The following is a 20,571-nucleotide window of genomic DNA, read 5'->3' as shown; positions in this document are numbered from 1 at the left end:
TGACTTAGGCTTATTTGTAGAAGTACAATATGGTACATACTTCTTGTTATGAGAAGGCTGGGCCATAATAACCTTGACATTATCTGGGATAGTAATGGGAGTGATCCCATTAGCCATTAACAAATCATTTAAAATCTTAGAGCAGAGCTGAATATCACCACCTGCTATGTCTTTGGCCATCATATACATTAGTTGCGCTCTCGTCATATCCCCGGCTGAGGATACCTGAGACATGGGAGATGAGACTGAACCTTGTTGTTGCGTTTGTGTATGTTGTAGGTGAGGGTTAGATTGGGGCACTCCAAGAGGGGCAGAATTCCAAACATTGGAACCAGTGGAAGAGACCTGAGGAGTCCCACTAGATCCAGGCAAAGCTGGGAAGGAAGTTTGGGACATTGTTGGAGGTGCCTCGGGAGTGTTCTTCTTAGAATTGGACAGTTTCTTAGCTTCTAGAATTTTCTGCATTTCCTTTTTCCTCTTCGGACAGATAGCAGAAACAGCATGATGTTTTCCATTGCAGAGGACACACTTGGGTTTAGTTTTGTTATTACAATCTTTAAAAGAATGTTGCCCAGAGCATATGCTGCAAATCAGTGCTTGGCTACTGCATTTGTTGGTGGTATGACCAAATGCGTAACATTTGTAACATTGTGTAACACTGACAAACTGCTCAAGAGAGATTTGGTCAGGTGTACATCTGGTGCCAAAACATTTGAAGCCATTTTGACACACTATTTTGGCTTCTTCAGGTGTCTCAAGTATTAACTTTAATGTTTCCTGGTTGTTGCCAGGTTTAGAAAATTTATGTGCTTGGACAGCATGAAATTCTGAATTCTCTGCATTAAAATCAGCAAGAAGTTCATTCACTGTGCTATCTCTCATGATGTTGTTAATTATGGCAACAAACACAGTTCGCTGAGCTTGATAGCTTTCAGGTGCAATTGGATGGATACCAAAAGTGTTCAGTTTGTCCAGGACATCCTGCTTAAGTAGTTGAAGTAACTCTTCTTCAGAAGAGAGGAGAAGTACTACCCCAGCGAGAGTTGTAAAAACATCCACTGGAGCAACAGCTGAATTTGAGCAAATGCATGCTAGAATTTCTTTTCTCGACTTTTGGTTGTCATCAATCCGTAATCTTACTCTTATCCGCGCCATGATATCCATGAAGGTACATCTGGCACATAAGTTACTTTAACAAAAAGGGTCTTTCCTTAGTGTTAGTCTAACATCCTATTTCAGCTGACTTATGAAGGTCAGCCCCTAAGATAGCCTACCCTCGAGTAGTGAGGGGAAAGGGCCCAAGGCAAAGATCGGCCGGATTTTAAAAAACCACGCGGGCTACCGGATGGTCAAAATGCCTTGTGTTAACTCGCCAAAGCGAAGTTGCCGAAAAAGAAGATAGGAAAGTCAGAAGGATAGCAATGTATGTAGTGTGTTAGTGTGTGGGCCAGTGTAGTTGTTTGGGTGAGGGGAGGATGGGGAAGAGAGGGGTGAACAAGCAAGCAAGTCACCGCCTTACCCTCTTGATGGGATGGTGCTCGAAGTGACTGCAAGCAAGTTTCCTCTCAGCTCTGGTGAAGAACTACTCAGGATAACCCAAGAAATTGCTCTGCTCGAGAATTACTCAGGATAACTGAAGAGCAGGAACGACGACGTCTTCTCTCCACGGCGGCTGGGCGGCTTCCTGTGTCGTGTATCTGTGTCTATGTCATTTGTGTCTGTCCTAATATAGCCTAACCTCACCTAATTTAGCCTAACCTAACCTGCCCTACCCTAATCTTTTTTTACAAGTGGTACCATTCAACACAGAGCAATGCAGGAATGTCACTTCATAGGAAAGACACACTCCAACAGCCGTATAGACTGTGTTAACACACTACAACATGCTGTGTTTTTTTATGCAGTGATACCGTGAAAGGCATTTAAGCCTTCATAAAAAAAGTGTTAGTGTGTGTGTGTGTGTGTGTGTGTGTGTGTGTGTGTGTGTGTGTGTGTGTGTGTGTGTGTGTGTGTGACCCAACAACTAATATTTGCACCAATAACTCAGTTGTGACCGGGTGTAGACGTGCGAATTGTTCATTACTCTATAATTTGTTCATGATTGTAGCCATGTATAAAGGTAAGTAAGTAACTTTACTTACAGGATTCATTACCTTTGTACCTAGTTCAGATATCAAAACTTTGGGGCCCAGTCCCTGGACCCACTATGTACTTCTAACATTTTGACTACCGCCCACAGGATGGGTATGGTGTGCATAATAAACATATTAAACTAAAAAATCATAAAATTTATTATTATTATTAGTAGTAGTAGTAGTATCATCATCATCCTCGTCCTCATCTTGTCTGTGTATGCACATGTTGATTTATGGCGTTTAAACCCTATTGTCCACACGAGGGTCGGACTGTTACATGTCATAGGGAAAAATAAACACAACTGCAGTATAATATGATCCTTTATTAACAACGTTTCGCCCACACAGTGAACTTTATCAAGTCACAAAAATCTGTCTCACTTGATAAAGCAAAACGTCAATAAAGGATCACATTATACTGCATTTGTGTGAATTTTTCCATCTTGTCCGTATTTTATACCATTTATCGCCAACATGTCAGCTGTTCACCACCTGTTGACCAACATTATTCCTCGTGACAAACTAAGTTTTTTGGATACACCTAATCATTGCATTAAATATTTCATACGCATAACATTACATTAAAATTTGCATCATGTTCAGTTTCCGAGGAAAGATGAGTAATAATATGTTTATTCTTTTCAGGATGAATTATTCAAAATTCATATCAGCAGTTTCGGCCAGAAGAAAACCGTCAGGAATCAGTGACTTGCGTAAGAATTACGTTGCTTCCGTATTTTATTGTGTTCTTCAATTGCTCACTGAGACAGAACTCAAATCTATGAAGTCAGGTTGGTGGTGGTATTTTGTTGGGAGAAATGAGAACATTTCTCATGGCATAGGTCCTTTAAGGTTCCTTAATGCTGATGAGGGGCTCTTGATGCAGGAATGGCTCGAACGTGATTGCCTCCTATTCCCCCGAGACTGTATCACCCTACGACCTTACAAGTTTAGCGCTTCCTCTTAAGTGTAGTAATAACTAGATGTATTTCGGTCGCTGCACGATTTGAGAAAGGTATTCCCTTATTGCATAACCTCGGTCCCCTGTACTTCAATACAAGCGAAAAGCATAGTGCAGAATGTGGCATAAGTTTGTAATGCAGATAAATATTGGCGTTGAAGATTTTAAGTGATAGGGAAGAGGCATTCCCAATTATCACATGGAAACTAATATCTCAGTTTCTTTAATTTAAAAAAATGACAAAGTAAGACATACACAGCCCAACACAAGTTCAAACTTTCCACCAAGAAAGACCAACTTTGAAAGTTCAAAGCCCAGCTGAAGAGGCATTCTGTAGTTATATCAGAATAGTTAATAAAAGCAGTGGTGCTGTGTTCCATCGTGCACGTGACTCCAACCACAATATAAAGTTTGAAATGTGAGCACTGAATAAAATCATTACAGAAAGAGGTGATTTGTAGTGCCAAACTTTGTGTCGACTCCAAACTTTTAACGAAGTAATTTTCGCCCATGTCACTGGATATCGTAGCATGTGTTTCAGAGTAAAACCGCCTTTTAGAGTCAGGTAACTAATTAGATGTTTCCCAACATATACCATCGGTCAGTCAACAGCTGTCTTTCCGGATGTGCACAAGTGTGCAAATGACCCACCAAACCTCAACAACTCCACCCCAATGTACTTCCCCCCTCCAGAACGCAAGTTCATCTAACAAATTTTCCTGAATACCTTCATCGATTTTACCTTTCCTACACACCAGCAGCACATGATATCCCAAGAAAAAGCACACGTCTCCACTCAATACACATGACTGCAAGATGCTTAACCTCTTACCTCTCAAAAACCTACTTCATAACCTCTAAATTAACTCTTTATGCAATGTCCGCTACACCTATCCACCCTTGATTTATACACTTCTTGTGCAGCCTATCTTGCCTCCTCTGTCTTCTGAACTGTATCTTTCATACCAACAAGCCAGATTCTCCATTCCTTAGTTTTTGTATAATATTTATGCCATACTAATCTCGAAGCACATCTCCACTGCCTCCAGCCGCCTCCTTACTGCAACATGGAATAATGTCATCTCTCACACCTATGCAAAAATACTAAACTACAATGCTTTTGATACAATGACAAACCTCTTTCCAGAGACTCTTCAAAACACTAGCTACCTTCTTCACCTCATCTATTCGTTGATTCTCGTGATCTTTCATACACTTATCTGTCCACACATCCTCTCTCCCAGATACCTAAATATATTCACTTCTTATATATTTTCAAGTCTAAATCAAATCTCTCATGGCATAAATATCCTCTTACTTTCATTGCCTTATTTTGCTGCCAATTTTTTTATCCACTTTAGACGCTTATATGAGTATCTTATTATATGCTTCGCACTTGCTTGCTATGGAAAGCTATAATTAATAAAATATATGTGTCAGAGAGTGGGCGGTTAATCACTTGTCGATACCTGGTACTGTGTAGCTGATCAAACAAATATTTAGAGCAAGTAATGAGGAGAGTTAGCCAGGTATATATGAATTGGTTAGAATTATAACCATAATATTTAAGGGGTGGAGGGGTAAGCCAGCGGAAGGCCTTCGTCAGATGACCGAAAGTTCCAGCGACGGGTCATGATATGACTAAGACCCGTGTCGGGAAACACTTGTCCTGGTTCCTGACAAATCTTACCTAATCTAACATAAAGTCAGTTGAAATTAAACTGTGTGCGGTCATAGTCTCCACTGGCTTGAAATCTGAATGTAACAACCTTGTGTATTCAGCTAGACACAGATATACACAAATTATTAAGAACGGGATTACAGTTAAAGTTTTGTGGATTGTCTCTCACATAGGCCTCCAAGAGCATGATAACGTTAGAGAGGAACCAGCAAACGAACTTGAAGAAAGCATAACAGTACAGATACCAACTAGCAGATCTATTATCAGTCATAATGAACTGTATCAAGTTTAACATATCTGAGGAGAGAGAGAGTAACAAGGTCATTAGATCTGCGAGATGTTATTACTGCTAGACTAAAGCTAGCCTAAGAGTACGGCTTGAATGACATAAAATGCAGAGAGAGAAAGAGCCGTACACTGAAACATCATATCTTAGTGTCCAAACATCCAACCTTTGAGAGACATCTCCTTGCAAACCTTATATGATATGGCAAAACACTTCATTGTTAATGATAAAGTATCTGAAATATTGAGGTTGTATCGACATTTTGCACCTTACGGTGCTGTAACTTTATGTTAAAGCACTTTACGGTGCTGTAACTTTATGTTAAAGCACTTTACGGTGCTGTAACTTTATGTTAAAGCACCTTACGGTGCTGTAACTTTATGTTAAAGCACTTTACGGTGCTGTAACTTTATGTTAAAGCACCTTACGGTGCTGTAACTTTATGTTAAAGCACCTTACGGTGCTGTAACTTTATGTTAAAGCACCTTACGGTGCTGTAACTTTATGTTAAAGCACCGTACGGTGCTCTTCACACCAACGTACAGTGCACTAATTTTCATACTTATATCACAGGATATGGTATACACCGAGAAGTGTATACCGCATCCCTGTTTTAAGAATTCAAGTATTCTTGTTTGGTAGTGATAAGTAAAGTTACATGCTTAATTAATGACTCCAGTGTACTCGACAGACTTTAAACCCCATTAACCAATCAACCAACCTTTACAGAATTGTTGTTGACTACGCCATCGCCGTCAATGGTGTGGTTGGCCTCAGGGATACCTAACCCAAAACAGTTTCCTTTCAAGAAGGTGAGCATCACCTTACAAGATGATAGGTTGCTCACCCTCACACCAGACATGCTGTGCTCTGCTCTCCAGTATGGTCCTACACCAGGGTGAGTAGCACCATATATGTAAAACATATAGCTTCGTGAATAAACAGAAAGGCGGACTGAGGTTTCGAGCCATAGTCCCGAGATTAATAGGTTCAGGGGCTCGTACCGTGGTCTTGGGACCACGGATCGAGCCCCTTTCCCCCTTCACCTTTCTGCTTATTAATTTACAGTCATTCATGATGCCTTGAATTGAGTTCATATGACTTCATATTTAGGCCAATGAGGTACAAAAATATTAAGATTAGTATTGTGGTCTTTTTGTATTTATTTGCATTATCCATCTCACTTGGTGTCCACTTCTGGAGTTTATACATGGCCAATCTTCCTGCACACAATTCCTGCTTAAACAGGGTTTTTTTTTAAATATGTTAGGGAAACAAACACAAGACCAACTAATGAAACATTTATGGGTGCAAACATTAGGACGTGTTTCCTTAAGAAACCCGTTCAACCCGCTGTCCCTGTTTAACCTGGTTGTTAGTCGATTTTTTTTTTTATATTTTATTGAAAATGACACAATACAAGATATAAATAAATAAAAGAACACAACAATTAGCCACTTGCAAATACAATGATCTAGTGTCAACCCCCATCAGACCCCAAGTGTTACAATTATATCGTATTAAAGGGTAAACAATCACCTAACACTGAAAAGAGCATGATAATACCTGCTCAGAAAATACACTAACAGAATCTAACCCTACAATACACTCCTGTTACACTCTACAATAAAACCTCCTTGTACAAAGCACACAGAAGATATGATAAACATAGGAATAAAAACATTATACATTACAATAATGAAACAAAAGGCAAACCTAAGCCTTCAATAAAATTGCCAAGACATACCACCATAATACGTGCTGGAAGCGCATAACAGAGCTCCAGCACGGAACAAAACCATTAACACAAAGCTTACAATTTATGTCAGCGCTCACACCAACCCCTCACTGCTCTGCCCTTGCACAAGTTGCATGTAAATGTCACAACCTACAAATTTTAAAAATACAGAACATTGACCTAAAACGTTAGGCAAAACAAAGCCTATAATAAACATTACATTAGGGCATTTCACAATGAAACCCCACCTAAACACTGGGCAAGACACATCCGCAAGTGAAAGATTTAACATTATGTATACAAGTACAATCCATACAAATAACAAAATCCTATCGTAAGGTATCAAAACGATCTAGTTACAGTACATTAAACCTTATTTCCCTGTTTGAAGCACAAAAATACATCATGAGAAGTTATATAACAAGCCTAAATCTGGCATTGAGTAACATTAACGTAGAAAAAAAATACAAAACACGTAATAATTAAAGATTGTGATAGTAGGTTCATATACATATATCCCAGAGTATATAAGCCATGTGAAGGCTGATACCTTTTAAAGAACCATACATCAAATACATACTTTTGTGAATATGCTTGAGCTAAGCCAAGCATTAACAGGATATATACACATATGACCGTCACGTTCACCTATTAGCAATACACGACAGGCCATTGCTTGAGATTATCTCATGCGTCGGTGTTCGACATTTATCCATTATCAGTATCACAATAACAATACAGTTATCTTAAATGTCGACCCTAAGGTACATCAGTGTATAACTAATAGTGACGAGGGTCGCCGACGTATGCCAGGGATTGCTCAAACCTCTATAGTTTCAAAATCTAACCTTAAGGCGTCATCATACTGACGACAATATTACTATAGCATGTGTCGATTCTGCTACACAAATGATGTGTATTATAAAAGGTTAACATACATTTTATTCGATCTATTCACTTGGCAAACAATATAACATAAATTTTTTTTCAAAGCCCCGGTTCGTTCTCGTTTATACCTTCTAGACCTTACATGACCTTACATGACCTTACATGACCGCCCCTTCCCAATGTTTCATCATTATTCCTCACCATTTCGAATCCAACCGTCACTCTCGCTCACACACGAAAAGGCCAGCCACGTCTACCCTCTATGGTACTAATGCCCATAAATCACGAACATGAAAATTACAATATCCCACTGAAAAAGTCGAAAGCCATCTACCCCCAGCAATCTATCTATTCCTCTGATGTGTACCATAAAAAATCGCTGCCAGCGCCCTGATCCTCTCTCTTGCTGATACGTGTCTGCAGGCCCATGATGTATATACAAAGTCAGTGACTAGATATCCAATCGCCCTTTGTACCGGCAACCCTACCCCCCCCCACATCTAGACTTAACGCTCTTAAGACACTAATTCCCTCACCTCCCACCATCTGTATAACTCTGCTAAACCACACTCTTACCGCTTCCAATCTCTCACAAAAAACCACTGCGTGGAAAGCCGTGTCAATATCCCCACACACACAACGCTCCTTACCCACTTGTACACGTCTATTCGCTAAAACCTCCCCGGAAGGCAATATATTGTGAGGGAATTTATACATGACCTCCCGTACCCCGGCCCTCAATCGTAACTCCTTCAAGCGACCCCAAATATCACGCCATGCATACATTGGATATATCCCCTCTACGCTAGCCACCCCCTCTCTCCCACCCTTGCCAGTTTTCTAATCTTGATTCGACTTGGATCCCTTGCATAAATTAAAACCCTCAGCATGTTCTCGCATCTCGTAACATCCCCACCATTCATCCATCGTACCAAATCCCCTCGAATCCAATTCAAACCTGTACCAACCCTCCGACCCTCACGCAAATAACTATGTTTAACGTACATACTTAATATTCTCATGTGCAGATTCATTAACCCCAGTCCACCCCGACTAGTCGGTAAATACACAACATCTCTCGCTAACCAATCACAACCTGAACCCCATATATATCTAAATACACGCTTCAATAAACGTCTCTCATCACACGCAACTAACGGATACATACTTACCACATGCCACAACTTACCAAACAAAAGCACATTCGCTACAATTACACGCTGATGCAAAGTTAAGCCTCCTGCACGCAACCCCGCCAAGCGACCTAACACCCTATCCACAACCTCACTCGAATTAACCTTCCTCGCTTCCTGAATGCTTCTCATATGAACAATTCCACATACTGTACATAAGTGTGTTTTTCCACACAATTCCACATACCTTGATGTGATTTACTAAAGGCCAACCCTCCTCCTGACCTATGTCCCCACTAATGCTATCTCCCACGTGCATAAGCATTGACTTATCCTTATTGACCATCATCCCCGTTGCTCTCCATGTGTTAGTCGATTAGTGTGGGGTCGCAGCCTGGGACAAAATTGACCTAGTTTGCCTGAAATGCTCTACATAGCAAGCGGCTTTCTGTATAGCATGTCACTGATGGAAATATAAACACATGCAGTATAATGTGATCTTTTATTGACTACGTTTCGCCCACACAGTGGGCTTTTTCAAGTCACACACAGAACTACCTGGGGTGGAAGGAACGCGAGTATTTATAGTCAGGTTCAGAATGCTGAGGTCAGGTGGAGAATGCTTCATCTGATGATGTACCGAGTGGGGTTATAGAGTCTAAAATCTTGGGTAGCTTGGAAAGGAGATTGAATAAGTTTGTGAGCAGACCCCCCACAGTGTTCTCATGTGGGATAGCGATGAAGAAGTTTCTTGGCAAGTGGTTCAGCTGTGTTGTAGAAGCCACTATTCTGGTTGAAGTTGTCGGATATAGAAATAAGTGATGATTCCAGGATTCTTCGGTATTGAGTGTTGTCTTCTGTGGCGATAAGTCTTGAGTTTCTGTAGTTTATCAAGTGGTTGTGTGAATTACGGTGTTGTACGCAGGCATTCCTTGTGTCGTCAGACCTGCTTGCGTATTGGTGTTCTGAAATACGTGTTTGGAGGTCCCTTGATGTTTCGCCCACGTATAACTTGTTGCAGTCGTTACAAGGGATTATGTATACCCCTGCAGAGGGTGGAAGCTTGTCCTGTCTATCACTGGTAATGTCCTTGATGGTCGTGGTTGTGGAGGTAGATACTTGAAATGAGGTATTGGAAAAGATGTTGGACGACACAAGGAATGCCTGCGTACAACACCGTAATTCACACAACCACTTGATAAACTACAGAAACTCAAGACTTATCGCCACAGAAGACAACACTCAATACCGAAGAATCCTGGAATCATCACTTATTTCTATATCCGACAACTTCAACCAGAATAGTGGCTTCTACAACACAGCTGAACCACTTGCCAAGAAACTTCTTCATCGCTATCCCACATAAGAACACTGTAGAAGGTCTGCTCACAAACTTATTCAATCTCCTTTCCAAGCTACCCAAGATTTTAGACTCTATAACCCCACTCGGTACATCATCAGATGCAGCATTCTCCACCTGACCTCAACATTCTGAACCTGACTATAAATACTCGCGTTCCTTCCACCCCAGGTAGTTCTGTGTGTTACTTGAAAAAGCCCACTGTGTGGGCGAAACGTAGTCAATAAAAGATCACATTATACTGCATATGTGTTTATATTTCCATTGTGTCGGTATTTTATACCATTTATTTCCATCATGTCACTGATGTCATTTATTCCTATATACATTGTACATATACTTGTAGAAATGAAGTTTATTATTATTATTATTATTATTATTATTATTATTATTATTATTATTATTATATCTTTCTGCGAGGATAGACTGAGGATCCTAAATCTGCACTCTGTAGAAAGGCGTAGAATTAAGGGGCATATGACTGAGGTGTATAAATATCCCTTAATTCTACGCCTTTCTACAGAGTGCAGAGTGCAGTAAATAAAGCCGATGTTAAAAACGTGCTAAAAATATCTAAGACAGAACTCGCAGCATTTGGTTCAGTTTGGAAACATTTATATTTAGAAAGGATATAGGCAAGCACTGGTATGGTAATAGAGTTGTGGATGCATGGAACAAACTCCCGAGTAAAGTCATTGAAGCTAAAACGTTGTGCAGTTTTAAAAATAGGTTAAACAAATACGTAAGTGTAGATGAATGGTTCAGAGAACCGACATGTTGATAAATTAGACACATGTGCAACTCTTGGGTATCTTTATTGAGGAGACGTTTCGCCACACAGTGGCTTCATCAGTCCATACATAGGAGAAACTTGAAGAACAGGAGGAGAATGAGGTAATCAGTCCCTCAACCTTGAGTCGATGTGTTCAGTCCATCAATCTTGAGTAGAATACGGTAGATGAGCGGAGAAGCAGCTTATAAACCGTATGGCAGGAGAGGTGCAGCAGTCATAGGTGGTGTTACATTTGTTCAATGTGGAAGTAGGTTGTGCCCAAGAATTAGGCAAGCGAAGAATTCCTAAGTATTAAGATCCCTACTTCCTACTTCCACATTGAACAAATGTAACACCACCTATGACTGCTGCACCTCTCCTGCCATACGGTTTATAAGCTCCTTCTCCGCTCATCTGCCGTATTCTACTCAAGATTGATGGACTGAACACATCGACTCAAGGTTGAGGGACTGATTACCTCATTCTCCTCCTGTTCTTCAAGTTTCTCCTATGTATGGACTGATGAAGCCACTGTGTGGCGAAACGTCTCCTCAATAAAGATACCCAAGAGTTGCACATGTGTCTAATTTATCAAATACGTAAGTGAGTGTGGGTAGGTGTTTGTGTCCGACTGGCTTGGGCAAGTAGGTGACTTGGACATGTCTAGCATGGGCCAGTAGGCTTGCTTCAGTGCTCCTTCTTTCTGTAATAAACATATCATTATTGCTGTGTCAGTATTCATAACATGTTGTCGGTAACTTTACTAATAATTATGTATTTATATTTTTTTTTACCTGTCCCTCTTAATTTCATTTACATTTTCAAAGAGAAACATTATTTTAATTTTGTGGAAAAAAAATCTTTACATGCTTTGCTAACGGGATAGATTCCATTTTTTTTTTTTTTTTTTTTTTTTTTTTACATCTGCAGATATACACCACTGTTGAAGCAGCTCAAAGCTATGACAAAACTTCATCACTCTCCACCAAAGTGGGAAGAATGCGACATCTTAGTTACAGCGGGGTGTCAACAAGGTCTGTCTATAGCCTTCGAAATGTTGCTCAACCCAGGAGACATTGTTGTGGTCGAGGACCCTTGCTACTCCGATGTTCTCTGTATGGTAATTACTTTGCTAACTTATTTTTTTTTAGATTACATTATGCATATATAGGTATATTCTATTATTTTACCACCTATCGTCTCCACTCAATGTAGGATAACCTAAAAGGAACATATTTATCACCATAAATTCTATTTAATATTGAAAAATTACGAAAGTGTATGTAATAAATATTGATCATTTTACAATAATATAAAAGTATAAAAGAGTAAAGCCATTGTTAACAAGTCCGGTATTATAGCGATATATCACAGAGCCTCGTAGTGATCCAGTCAAGAGCGTAAATCCCTTGATACAAGTAATAGTTGTAATAAAGTTGGTAGAATTACCGACAATATGTAAAGTAAAAGGACACAAGTGCAACTAATGTGACATTTATTGTGGCAACGTTTCGCTCTCCAGGAGCTTTATCAAGCCATTACCGTAAGGTAATGGCTTGATAAAGCTCCTGGAGAGCGAAACGTTGCCACAATAAATGTCACATTAGTTGCACTTGTGTCCTTTTACTGTAATGGCTTGATAAAGCTCCTGGAGAGCGAAACGTTGCCACAATAAATGTCACATTAGTTGCACTTGTGTCCTTTTACTGTAATGGCTTGATAAAGCTCCTGGAGAGCGAAACGTTGCCACAATAAATGTCACATTAGTTGCACTTGTGTCCTTTTACTTTACAAGTAATAGTTGTTACCGTCTTCCATTGATTAAACATGATTGCTTCCCATTCCCCAAGTTGCATGACTGGATGGTTACCGGGGCAATAAAATCGACAAGTGGGTGTATATACACGTAATGCAGATCAGGTATTTATTTTCGGCTACGTTATGTGTAGGACTGAACTTTATCAAGTCGGCAAAAAAATACTACATAAATATACTTGCTAGTGAAGCGGAAGGGAATGTGAAGTCAGGTCATAGGCAAAGAAGACAAATGGGAGGTCAGGTCACAGAGCAAAACCTTCTGTCAGACAGGTGTTCAACACCCCTCCAGAAAATCTGATTCGTTCTGGCACTCGGGCTGCGGCCTGAATGCCAGGAATGGCTCAATTAGAGTTGCAAGAGTCACCGTGCCTTGCCACAGAGCTGCCCCCGCCATAGAGTTGTTAACTGCACATCACTTGTACCAACTCTGACACTCCTTCGAGAGCCACTGCCGGGTCACCACATGGAGAAGACCCGGGTTAGGACCCGTCCTGGCAAACCTGCACGAACATGTCAGGTGACAGGTGGCATCATATGGGCTGGACATGGTGTGGGACGGTTACTTAATAGTAGTTACGTAAGAGGTTTTTCTCTGCTGATCACATCGACTTCAGGCTGAGGGACTGACTATCTCAAACTCCTTCTGATCTTCAGCCATCCTTCTCAGTATTGGACTGAGGAAGCCACTGGCTGCCAAAACGTTTCCACAATAAAGATGCCCAAGTGTTGCACATAAGTTTAATTCATCATCCTATCGGTTCTCTGAACCATTTATCTACATAATATTGTACTGTATATTATGGCCTCTGTTTGAGGATTCTACAGTACTCATCCCCTACTTTATTTTCTCCATGTGGGCTTGTTTGTGCCACTAATCCCTAAGTAGAAAACCTTTCAAGGTAAGGTTCTCTCTTGTTAACTTCGCCAGTAATGAAGAACCTGATGAACTGACAAAACGAGGAGCACAACGAGAAAATATAGACTAGTGGCTTGTAGAAACGCTGCTTCAGATTACAAGGAAAAATACAGATGAATATTTTAAAGGATGTGTTCAGTCGGAGAAGCATATTACAAAATAGTGATTTTTTAATAACATTACAATAGGGTTATCGCAAGAAAGGTGGAAATATCGGAATGAGACTGGTGGTCAGGATTCGCTTAGGTAAACTGTGTACTGTATATGGGAAGTTAGCATAACAGAATAGGAAAATATGTAAAGTATGTTTATGAAAGGATAAACACACTGTCCTACATTATGTTTGTAAGTTTTAACGTAGCAAATAGATGGGCTAAATGTTCTCAAAGCTGTTGCTGGCTACAACCCCAACTATGGTGCTAATGTGAGAATCGTGAGAATGATATACATTACCTATGTTAGGTCCTTAATTGATTATGCTGCTCCCATGTTGATATTTGCTAGAGCAAGTTCTTTCCGACCCTTGGAGTTAATGCAAAGTAAAGCTCTCAGAATTATTCTTGGCTGTCCCAAATCTACAAAGGTTCTTAATATGAGGAAGGAGCTTGGTGTTTCTAGTATCAGTGATAGGATTGTTGAGATTAACACTGTGCTCGGTATTAGAATGTTAAGATTCATTGTGACACTGTCACAATGAATCTTACTCAGTGTCTCGAAGTAAATACACACAGATCTAAATGGATTGTGAAAACGTGCAATTGCATTAAGTTTTATAACCTGCATGAACTGTATCACTGTAAACAGTTTAGTTTAATATGTTTATTATGCACCCCATACCCGTCCTGTGGGTGGTAGTCAAAAGATTACAGAGGTACATAATGGGTCCAGGGACTGGGCCCCAAAGTTTTGATAGCTGAGCAAGTTACAAAGGTAATGAACTCCAGGTAGATTTGGTCACAATCATGACAAGTTACAAAGGTATTTACAGGAGCATTTCACCCCTCCATGGAAGATGTGTTCATTTAATATCACATACCTGCAAGTCCCTCCCAAGAAGCTCATTGCTAGTAATCCCTTCCTTAAATCACTTGTTAAAGCAACTGCTCAAGAAGAAATTTCTCGCCTAGCTGGTAGTAATAAGTTATCACAAGTTATATACACTGATGGATCTAAACATGAGTCTTCTAGTAGGGCTGCATCTGCTCTTGTTGCCACCTCCCTAGTTAAGAACGATAATAAACTTGTTGAACTAGGCATAAGAATTAACAACTGGGTGTCTACATTGCAAACTGAATTGTTTGCAATCCTAATGGCACTTAAGCTAACTTATGACACTGATCTTGACTCTATCATCATTACTGATTCTATGTCATCACTGAGTGCTCTGGAATCATATAATGACTCCAGCAACATGCTTTTTTGGAGAAGCCAGGTATAGATACTCAAAAATCAGGGACAAAGGAATTAATGTACAATTGATATGGATCCCATCACACATTGGATTACTCCTTCATGATAAAGTTGATATGTAGCCAAGAAGAGTATCCTGAAGGAGAATGTAGAATATAACTTTGGTATATCTGTGTCTAGCATTAGGAATAATATTAGGAGAGAAGTAAATAATGAAAATGATTGTTATAGGAATGCAGTTAGAAGCCTGAGTAGATCTATAACCCACTATGATAACATGAACGTAGATAAGTATGTTTATGGAGCAACTTGCAGTGTGAACAGACTGACTGATGTTGTAGTGGCCGGGCTTAGGCTTGGTTACAAGTACTTCTGGCAGTTTGGGAGACACACAGGTGATGACCAAACTAAATGCAAATTATGTGATCAGGCATATGGCCACTGTCTTGAACACTATGTGCTTAATTGTCCACTTATTGAGGAATATAGAGATAGACAGTATAATAACCTGTGTTATATGTCAAGATATCTTATTAATGAAAATAAGATACCAGATACACTAAGCAAATTTCCTAAATTTACTTGTAACAGATAAGCGAACTGCAGAGATGTAGATATAAATCCATATGTACACCTGTTAACCCTTCTGGAGCCTAGTTCCTAGGCCTTTTGTGTATTCACATGCTCTTGCGCTACCGCCCACAGGATGGATATGGCATGCACAATAAACTAGCCACTTCGGTGGCAAAATGTAAAATCTAATCTGCATAATGTTTTAGAATGAATTAATACCAGTTACATGTACGAATAGCCTTAAGAACGGTGTTACCAAGGTTGATAGCATTTTACGAAAATATGCAGGATTTGCTAATGCATGATATTAGTAATCTGTTAAGATTAAGATACGTGTAAATAAGGAAACTAATTGGATAGATTTGATAGTGGAGTGCCAACTATGGCGCTACTCAATAACTTCGCCTCTCACGACAAAATTTAAAATAATCTATATAGTAAATTGTATTGTTGTAATAATGTTGGTAGAATTACCGACAATATGTAAAGTAAAAGGACACAAGTGCAACTAATGTGACATTTTATTGTGGCAACGTTTCGCTCTCCAGGAGCTTTGTCAAACCGTTACAAACAATACAAGGACACAGGGTATATATAGGCTCAGAGTGAGGTGCAATACTAGTGGTAGTAGTAGTAGTAGTAGTGACATAAGTTGTAGTAGTAGTAGTAATACAATATGGTAGAGCAATTAACTCGTACATGAGTAAAAGGATATAAAAGCTATTACTTGGGTAACATAAAAATATGTTGTGCAAGAAAGGTATAAAATACCGACAATATGAAAGTTAAGACACATGTGCAACATCTGGATATCTTTATTGCAGACGTTTCGCCATCCAGTGGCTTTATCAATACAGATTGTAGGACATAATTGGAAGACAGTAGAACTATATACAAAAGATGAGGTAATCAGTCCCTCAGCCTTGGAGTTAGTGTTCACAGCATCGTGGTGGAGGAGAATCTTGCAAAGGCAAGAAGACTGGCGGTTATATAGGCGTCATTGGATAAGGACGTGCAGCAGACGAGGGCATAGTCACTGGTAGGCGGGATTCCCCAGTGGAAGTAGGTCCTTCCCACTGGGGAATCCCGCCTACCAGTAACTATGCCCTCGTCTGCTTCCCGTCCTTATCCACTGACGCCTATATAACCGCCAGTCTTCTTGCCTTTGCTCCAGATTCTCCTCCACCACGATGCTGTGAACACTAACTCCAAGGCTGAGGGACTGATTACCTCATCTTTTGTATATAGTTCTACTGGCATCCAATTATGTCCTAGAATCTGTATTGATAAAGCCACTGGATGGCGAAATGTCTACAATAAAGATATCCAGATGTTGCACATGTGTCTTAACCTTCAACATAAAAATAGGTTAGACAAATATAGATTGGACAGAGAAGGCCTGTTCCAGTGTTCATTCTCTGTAATGTGCTTTGTGTAGTATTAACAGGAGAGACTATGTGATGGCAGGGTTTACTGTTTTCAGGAGGATTCTTGCTAAGACTTCAGAGATGGTGAAGCTGCCTTTTTGTTTAATTGTATTCGAAACAGCGATTAGTGCTGATTCGAGGCACTTGCGTCTGCGGAAATTAGTTTCTTTGATCACTAATTGGGCGTCCCTGAATTTCATGAGATGATTGGTGGAATTTCGGTGTTGTACACAGGCGTTGTTCAAGTTATCGTTCCTACATGCGTAAATGTGTTCATTGAGGCGGGTGTCGAGGTTTCTTGCTGTTTCACCTACGTAAATCTTGTCACAGCCTCCACAGGATATAGTGTAAACCCCTGCATTGACTGGTTCGTGGTGTTTTGATTTTGTCCTGGTCAGATCCTTTATTGAAGTGCTGGAAGCGATGGCGGGTGTCATTGGACTTTTTTTTTTTTTTTTTTTTTTTTTTTTTAAAGGGATGATGTTGGCGAAGTGTTCGGACTCTAGGTGTTCCATGTATAAGTTAGCTAGGACGGCACTGATGGGGGATCCCATTCCCATGCCGTAGGTTTGTTTGTAGAGCCTGTTATTGAAAGAAAAACAGTTGAAATTAACACAGAGTTCAATCAAGTCAACAAAATTTCCGGGAGGTAGAGGAAGATTAAGGTCCTGATTGACTTTACGTCGTAGAACCTCGATGGCTTTAGTGGTAGTTACTACGACGTGAAGTCAATCAGGACCTTAATCTTCCTCTACCTCCCGGAAATTTTGTTGACTTGATTGAACTCTGTTAATTTCAACTGTTTTTCTTTCAATAACAGGCTCTACAAACAAACCTACGGCATGGGAATGGGGTCCCCCATCAGTGCCGTCCTAGCCAACTTATACATGGAACACCTAGAGTCTGAACACTTCGCCAACATCATCCCTTCAAGCGTCACTTGGTTACGTTACGTGGACGACGTCCTCGTAATAACTCCCAAACGTTTTGATGTACGGAATCTTCAGGCAAGGCTCAACGCAGTTGAACCGGCGATCCAGTTTACACTAGAAGAGTCCAATGACAAGCTACCTTTCCTCGACGTCCTCATTCACAAAGTAGACAACAACCTAAGATTTCAAGTTTATCGGAAACCTACCAATAAAAATGATATCACACACTTCTATTCCAGTCAAGATACTTTTTTCTTTATATTTTATTTAAAAACGCAATACACAATTATACATGTAGACAATGTAAACAATGAAACGTAACCATTATATATAACAACAAAAAGCTCCACATTCCCTACCTTAGAACTAAACTTATACATAAGAAAACACACGTTCAACTAAAAAAGTTTGATACCCCCCCCAAAAAAAAAACCCAACCATCACACATAACATACATTTAACTAAACTAAAGACAGCCCACATCTTCAAATACAGGTGGGTTTATTACATCCAAAATTGCAGCCATAAACACAGTATTCAATATAACCCAAAGAATGTCACAGGTATTTACATGTTACATAAAACTGTATGTACGAAGACATTCTCAATTATCCAAAAATTCTTTACACACTTATTATTGTTGTATATTAAACTTCATATACAAATACATAATACATAACATCTCAAAAAATTACGAAACAAATAAAGGTTAGAAAATAACAATCTCCGCACCTCACCACAGAAAAACTAAACACAGTATAATATAACAAATGATTCGTCCCACTCACTTCCATACACTACATTATCCCACAAGCGAACTTACACAATCACGTATATTTAGTAATATTTTTCAAATATAATTTTAATTTTTAAGTAACAAACTTCTTCTACCATATAATAAAATATACATAGTCATTACTATTAAACATTAACTTAAACAAGTACTATATTCTTATTCTACAGACCGCAGCATTTCTTGCCTCACCATCCTAACCCTACTTAACACATTGTACATGAACACGTCCTTATATACCCATCACTCGTCAATAATATTCATTGAACTTCACCGAATACCAATATACAACCCATACTGAGTACATGAAATTCTCTCTTACATACTGCTATATACACTTGATGTATGATAAAAATCACACACATTACATTATCTCATTATTAGCAGTACATTTGGTACACAGACATATTTATCACGCCCGCATGTCCTTTGCTTTGATACAACCACCAGTCCTGATAATACATTACAACATATTCCAAATTTAACTTATCCATTACATACATCAGTAAACCATCCTGAGTATGACCGTATACTTTTCACATTCACACAAATATTGCTTATTTCCATGTCCATAAAAATCTTAACTTTTCCCTTACGAACCACCACAAACTTACTTAAAACACACTCCACAACTACGCTGCCATTTCACACCATATCAAGGAACACCTCATACGTTCCCAAATTCTGAGACGAGCCCGGTGTAACCCCTGAAATTCCTAACACATCCCCCCCCCCCCTTTTTTTTTATTTTTTTTTCTTACTCCGCCAACAAACCTCTGACATTCATACTTCGATATCCTTCAGGAAAAGCCCTTTCCCATCTACTTCCGTATATCCCCCTATTACGACTAAGTGTTTTGTACATTGTTGCAGCCAATACCTTCTTTCGCACCACCCAATCCCCATTACCCCTCATGGACCATGATACGAAAACAAAATCCGCCATGATGTACACCAAAGCACGCTGCACAGACTCTTCCACACCTCCCACATCTAAACTCAATGCCCTTAATACCGATATCCCTCCCCCACCCACCCTCCTCAAAATCCCACCCATCCACTCCCGTATACACTCCAAATTTTTACAAAAATATACTACATGAAAAGCTGTCTCCCTATCCCCACACACCCTACATACGTCCTCCACCATCAACCCTCTCTCCCGAAGCACCACACCAGACGACAATATTCCATGAAGGAAACGAAACATTACCTCTCTCACTCTTGGTCTGATGCGCACCAACCGCAACCTTACCCAAATGTCTCCCCATGCATACATTGGGTATATGCCCTCAACATTCGCAATCACCCTCACCCCTACAGCACGCTCCAGAACACCCACCCGTATCCTAGACGGATCTCTAACATACAATAAAGCTCGCAGCACATCCTCACACTCTTTCATCTCTGATCCTACCCACCACCTTCGTGCCTCCTCATATAATGCTTGCACACCCTTCCCCACACTACCTTCCACTCGGAGAAACCCCCTCTTCAAATATATACACTTAACCCTTAATCTTATATCTATTAAACCCAATCCACCTTTGTCGACCGGTAGCATAACAACACTCCTACCCAACCAGTCACACCCAGAACCCCATATATAACAAAAAACCTTTTTTAGCATTCTTGTTATGTCCGGTCCTGCCAACGGATATACTGCTGCCACATGCCAGACCATACTATATAACATTACATTCACCACTATTACACGTTGATGTATCGTCAAATGCATGGGTCTCAAA

The 20,571-nt window shown here is 39.9% G+C and overlaps 1 protein-coding gene across 1 annotated transcript in view; it reads left to right on the top strand.

The window, feature by feature from the left end:
* LOC128697417 (kynurenine/alpha-aminoadipate aminotransferase, mitochondrial) overlaps positions 1 to 20,571 on the top strand; it is a 79,276-nt gene that overhangs the window by 28,080 nt on the left and 30,625 nt on the right. The window contains exons 2-4 of the mRNA XM_070094164.1: positions 2,781 to 2,848; positions 5,793 to 5,961; positions 11,885 to 12,074. Of these exons, the coding sequence (XP_069950265.1) occupies positions 2,782 to 2,848; positions 5,793 to 5,961; positions 11,885 to 12,074 (426 nt within the window). The 5' untranslated portion in view covers position 2,781. The remainder of the gene's footprint in view (positions 1 to 2,780; positions 2,849 to 5,792; positions 5,962 to 11,884; positions 12,075 to 20,571) is intronic.

The sequence above is a fragment of the Cherax quadricarinatus genome, chromosome 44 (assembly GCF_038502225.1).
Source record: "Cherax quadricarinatus isolate ZL_2023a chromosome 44, ASM3850222v1, whole genome shotgun sequence".
Lineage (NCBI taxonomy): Eukaryota > Metazoa > Arthropoda > Malacostraca > Decapoda > Parastacidae > Cherax > Cherax quadricarinatus.
The sequence above is the reverse complement of the archived record's forward strand: the minus strand, read 5'-3'. Positions and strand labels throughout refer to the sequence as shown.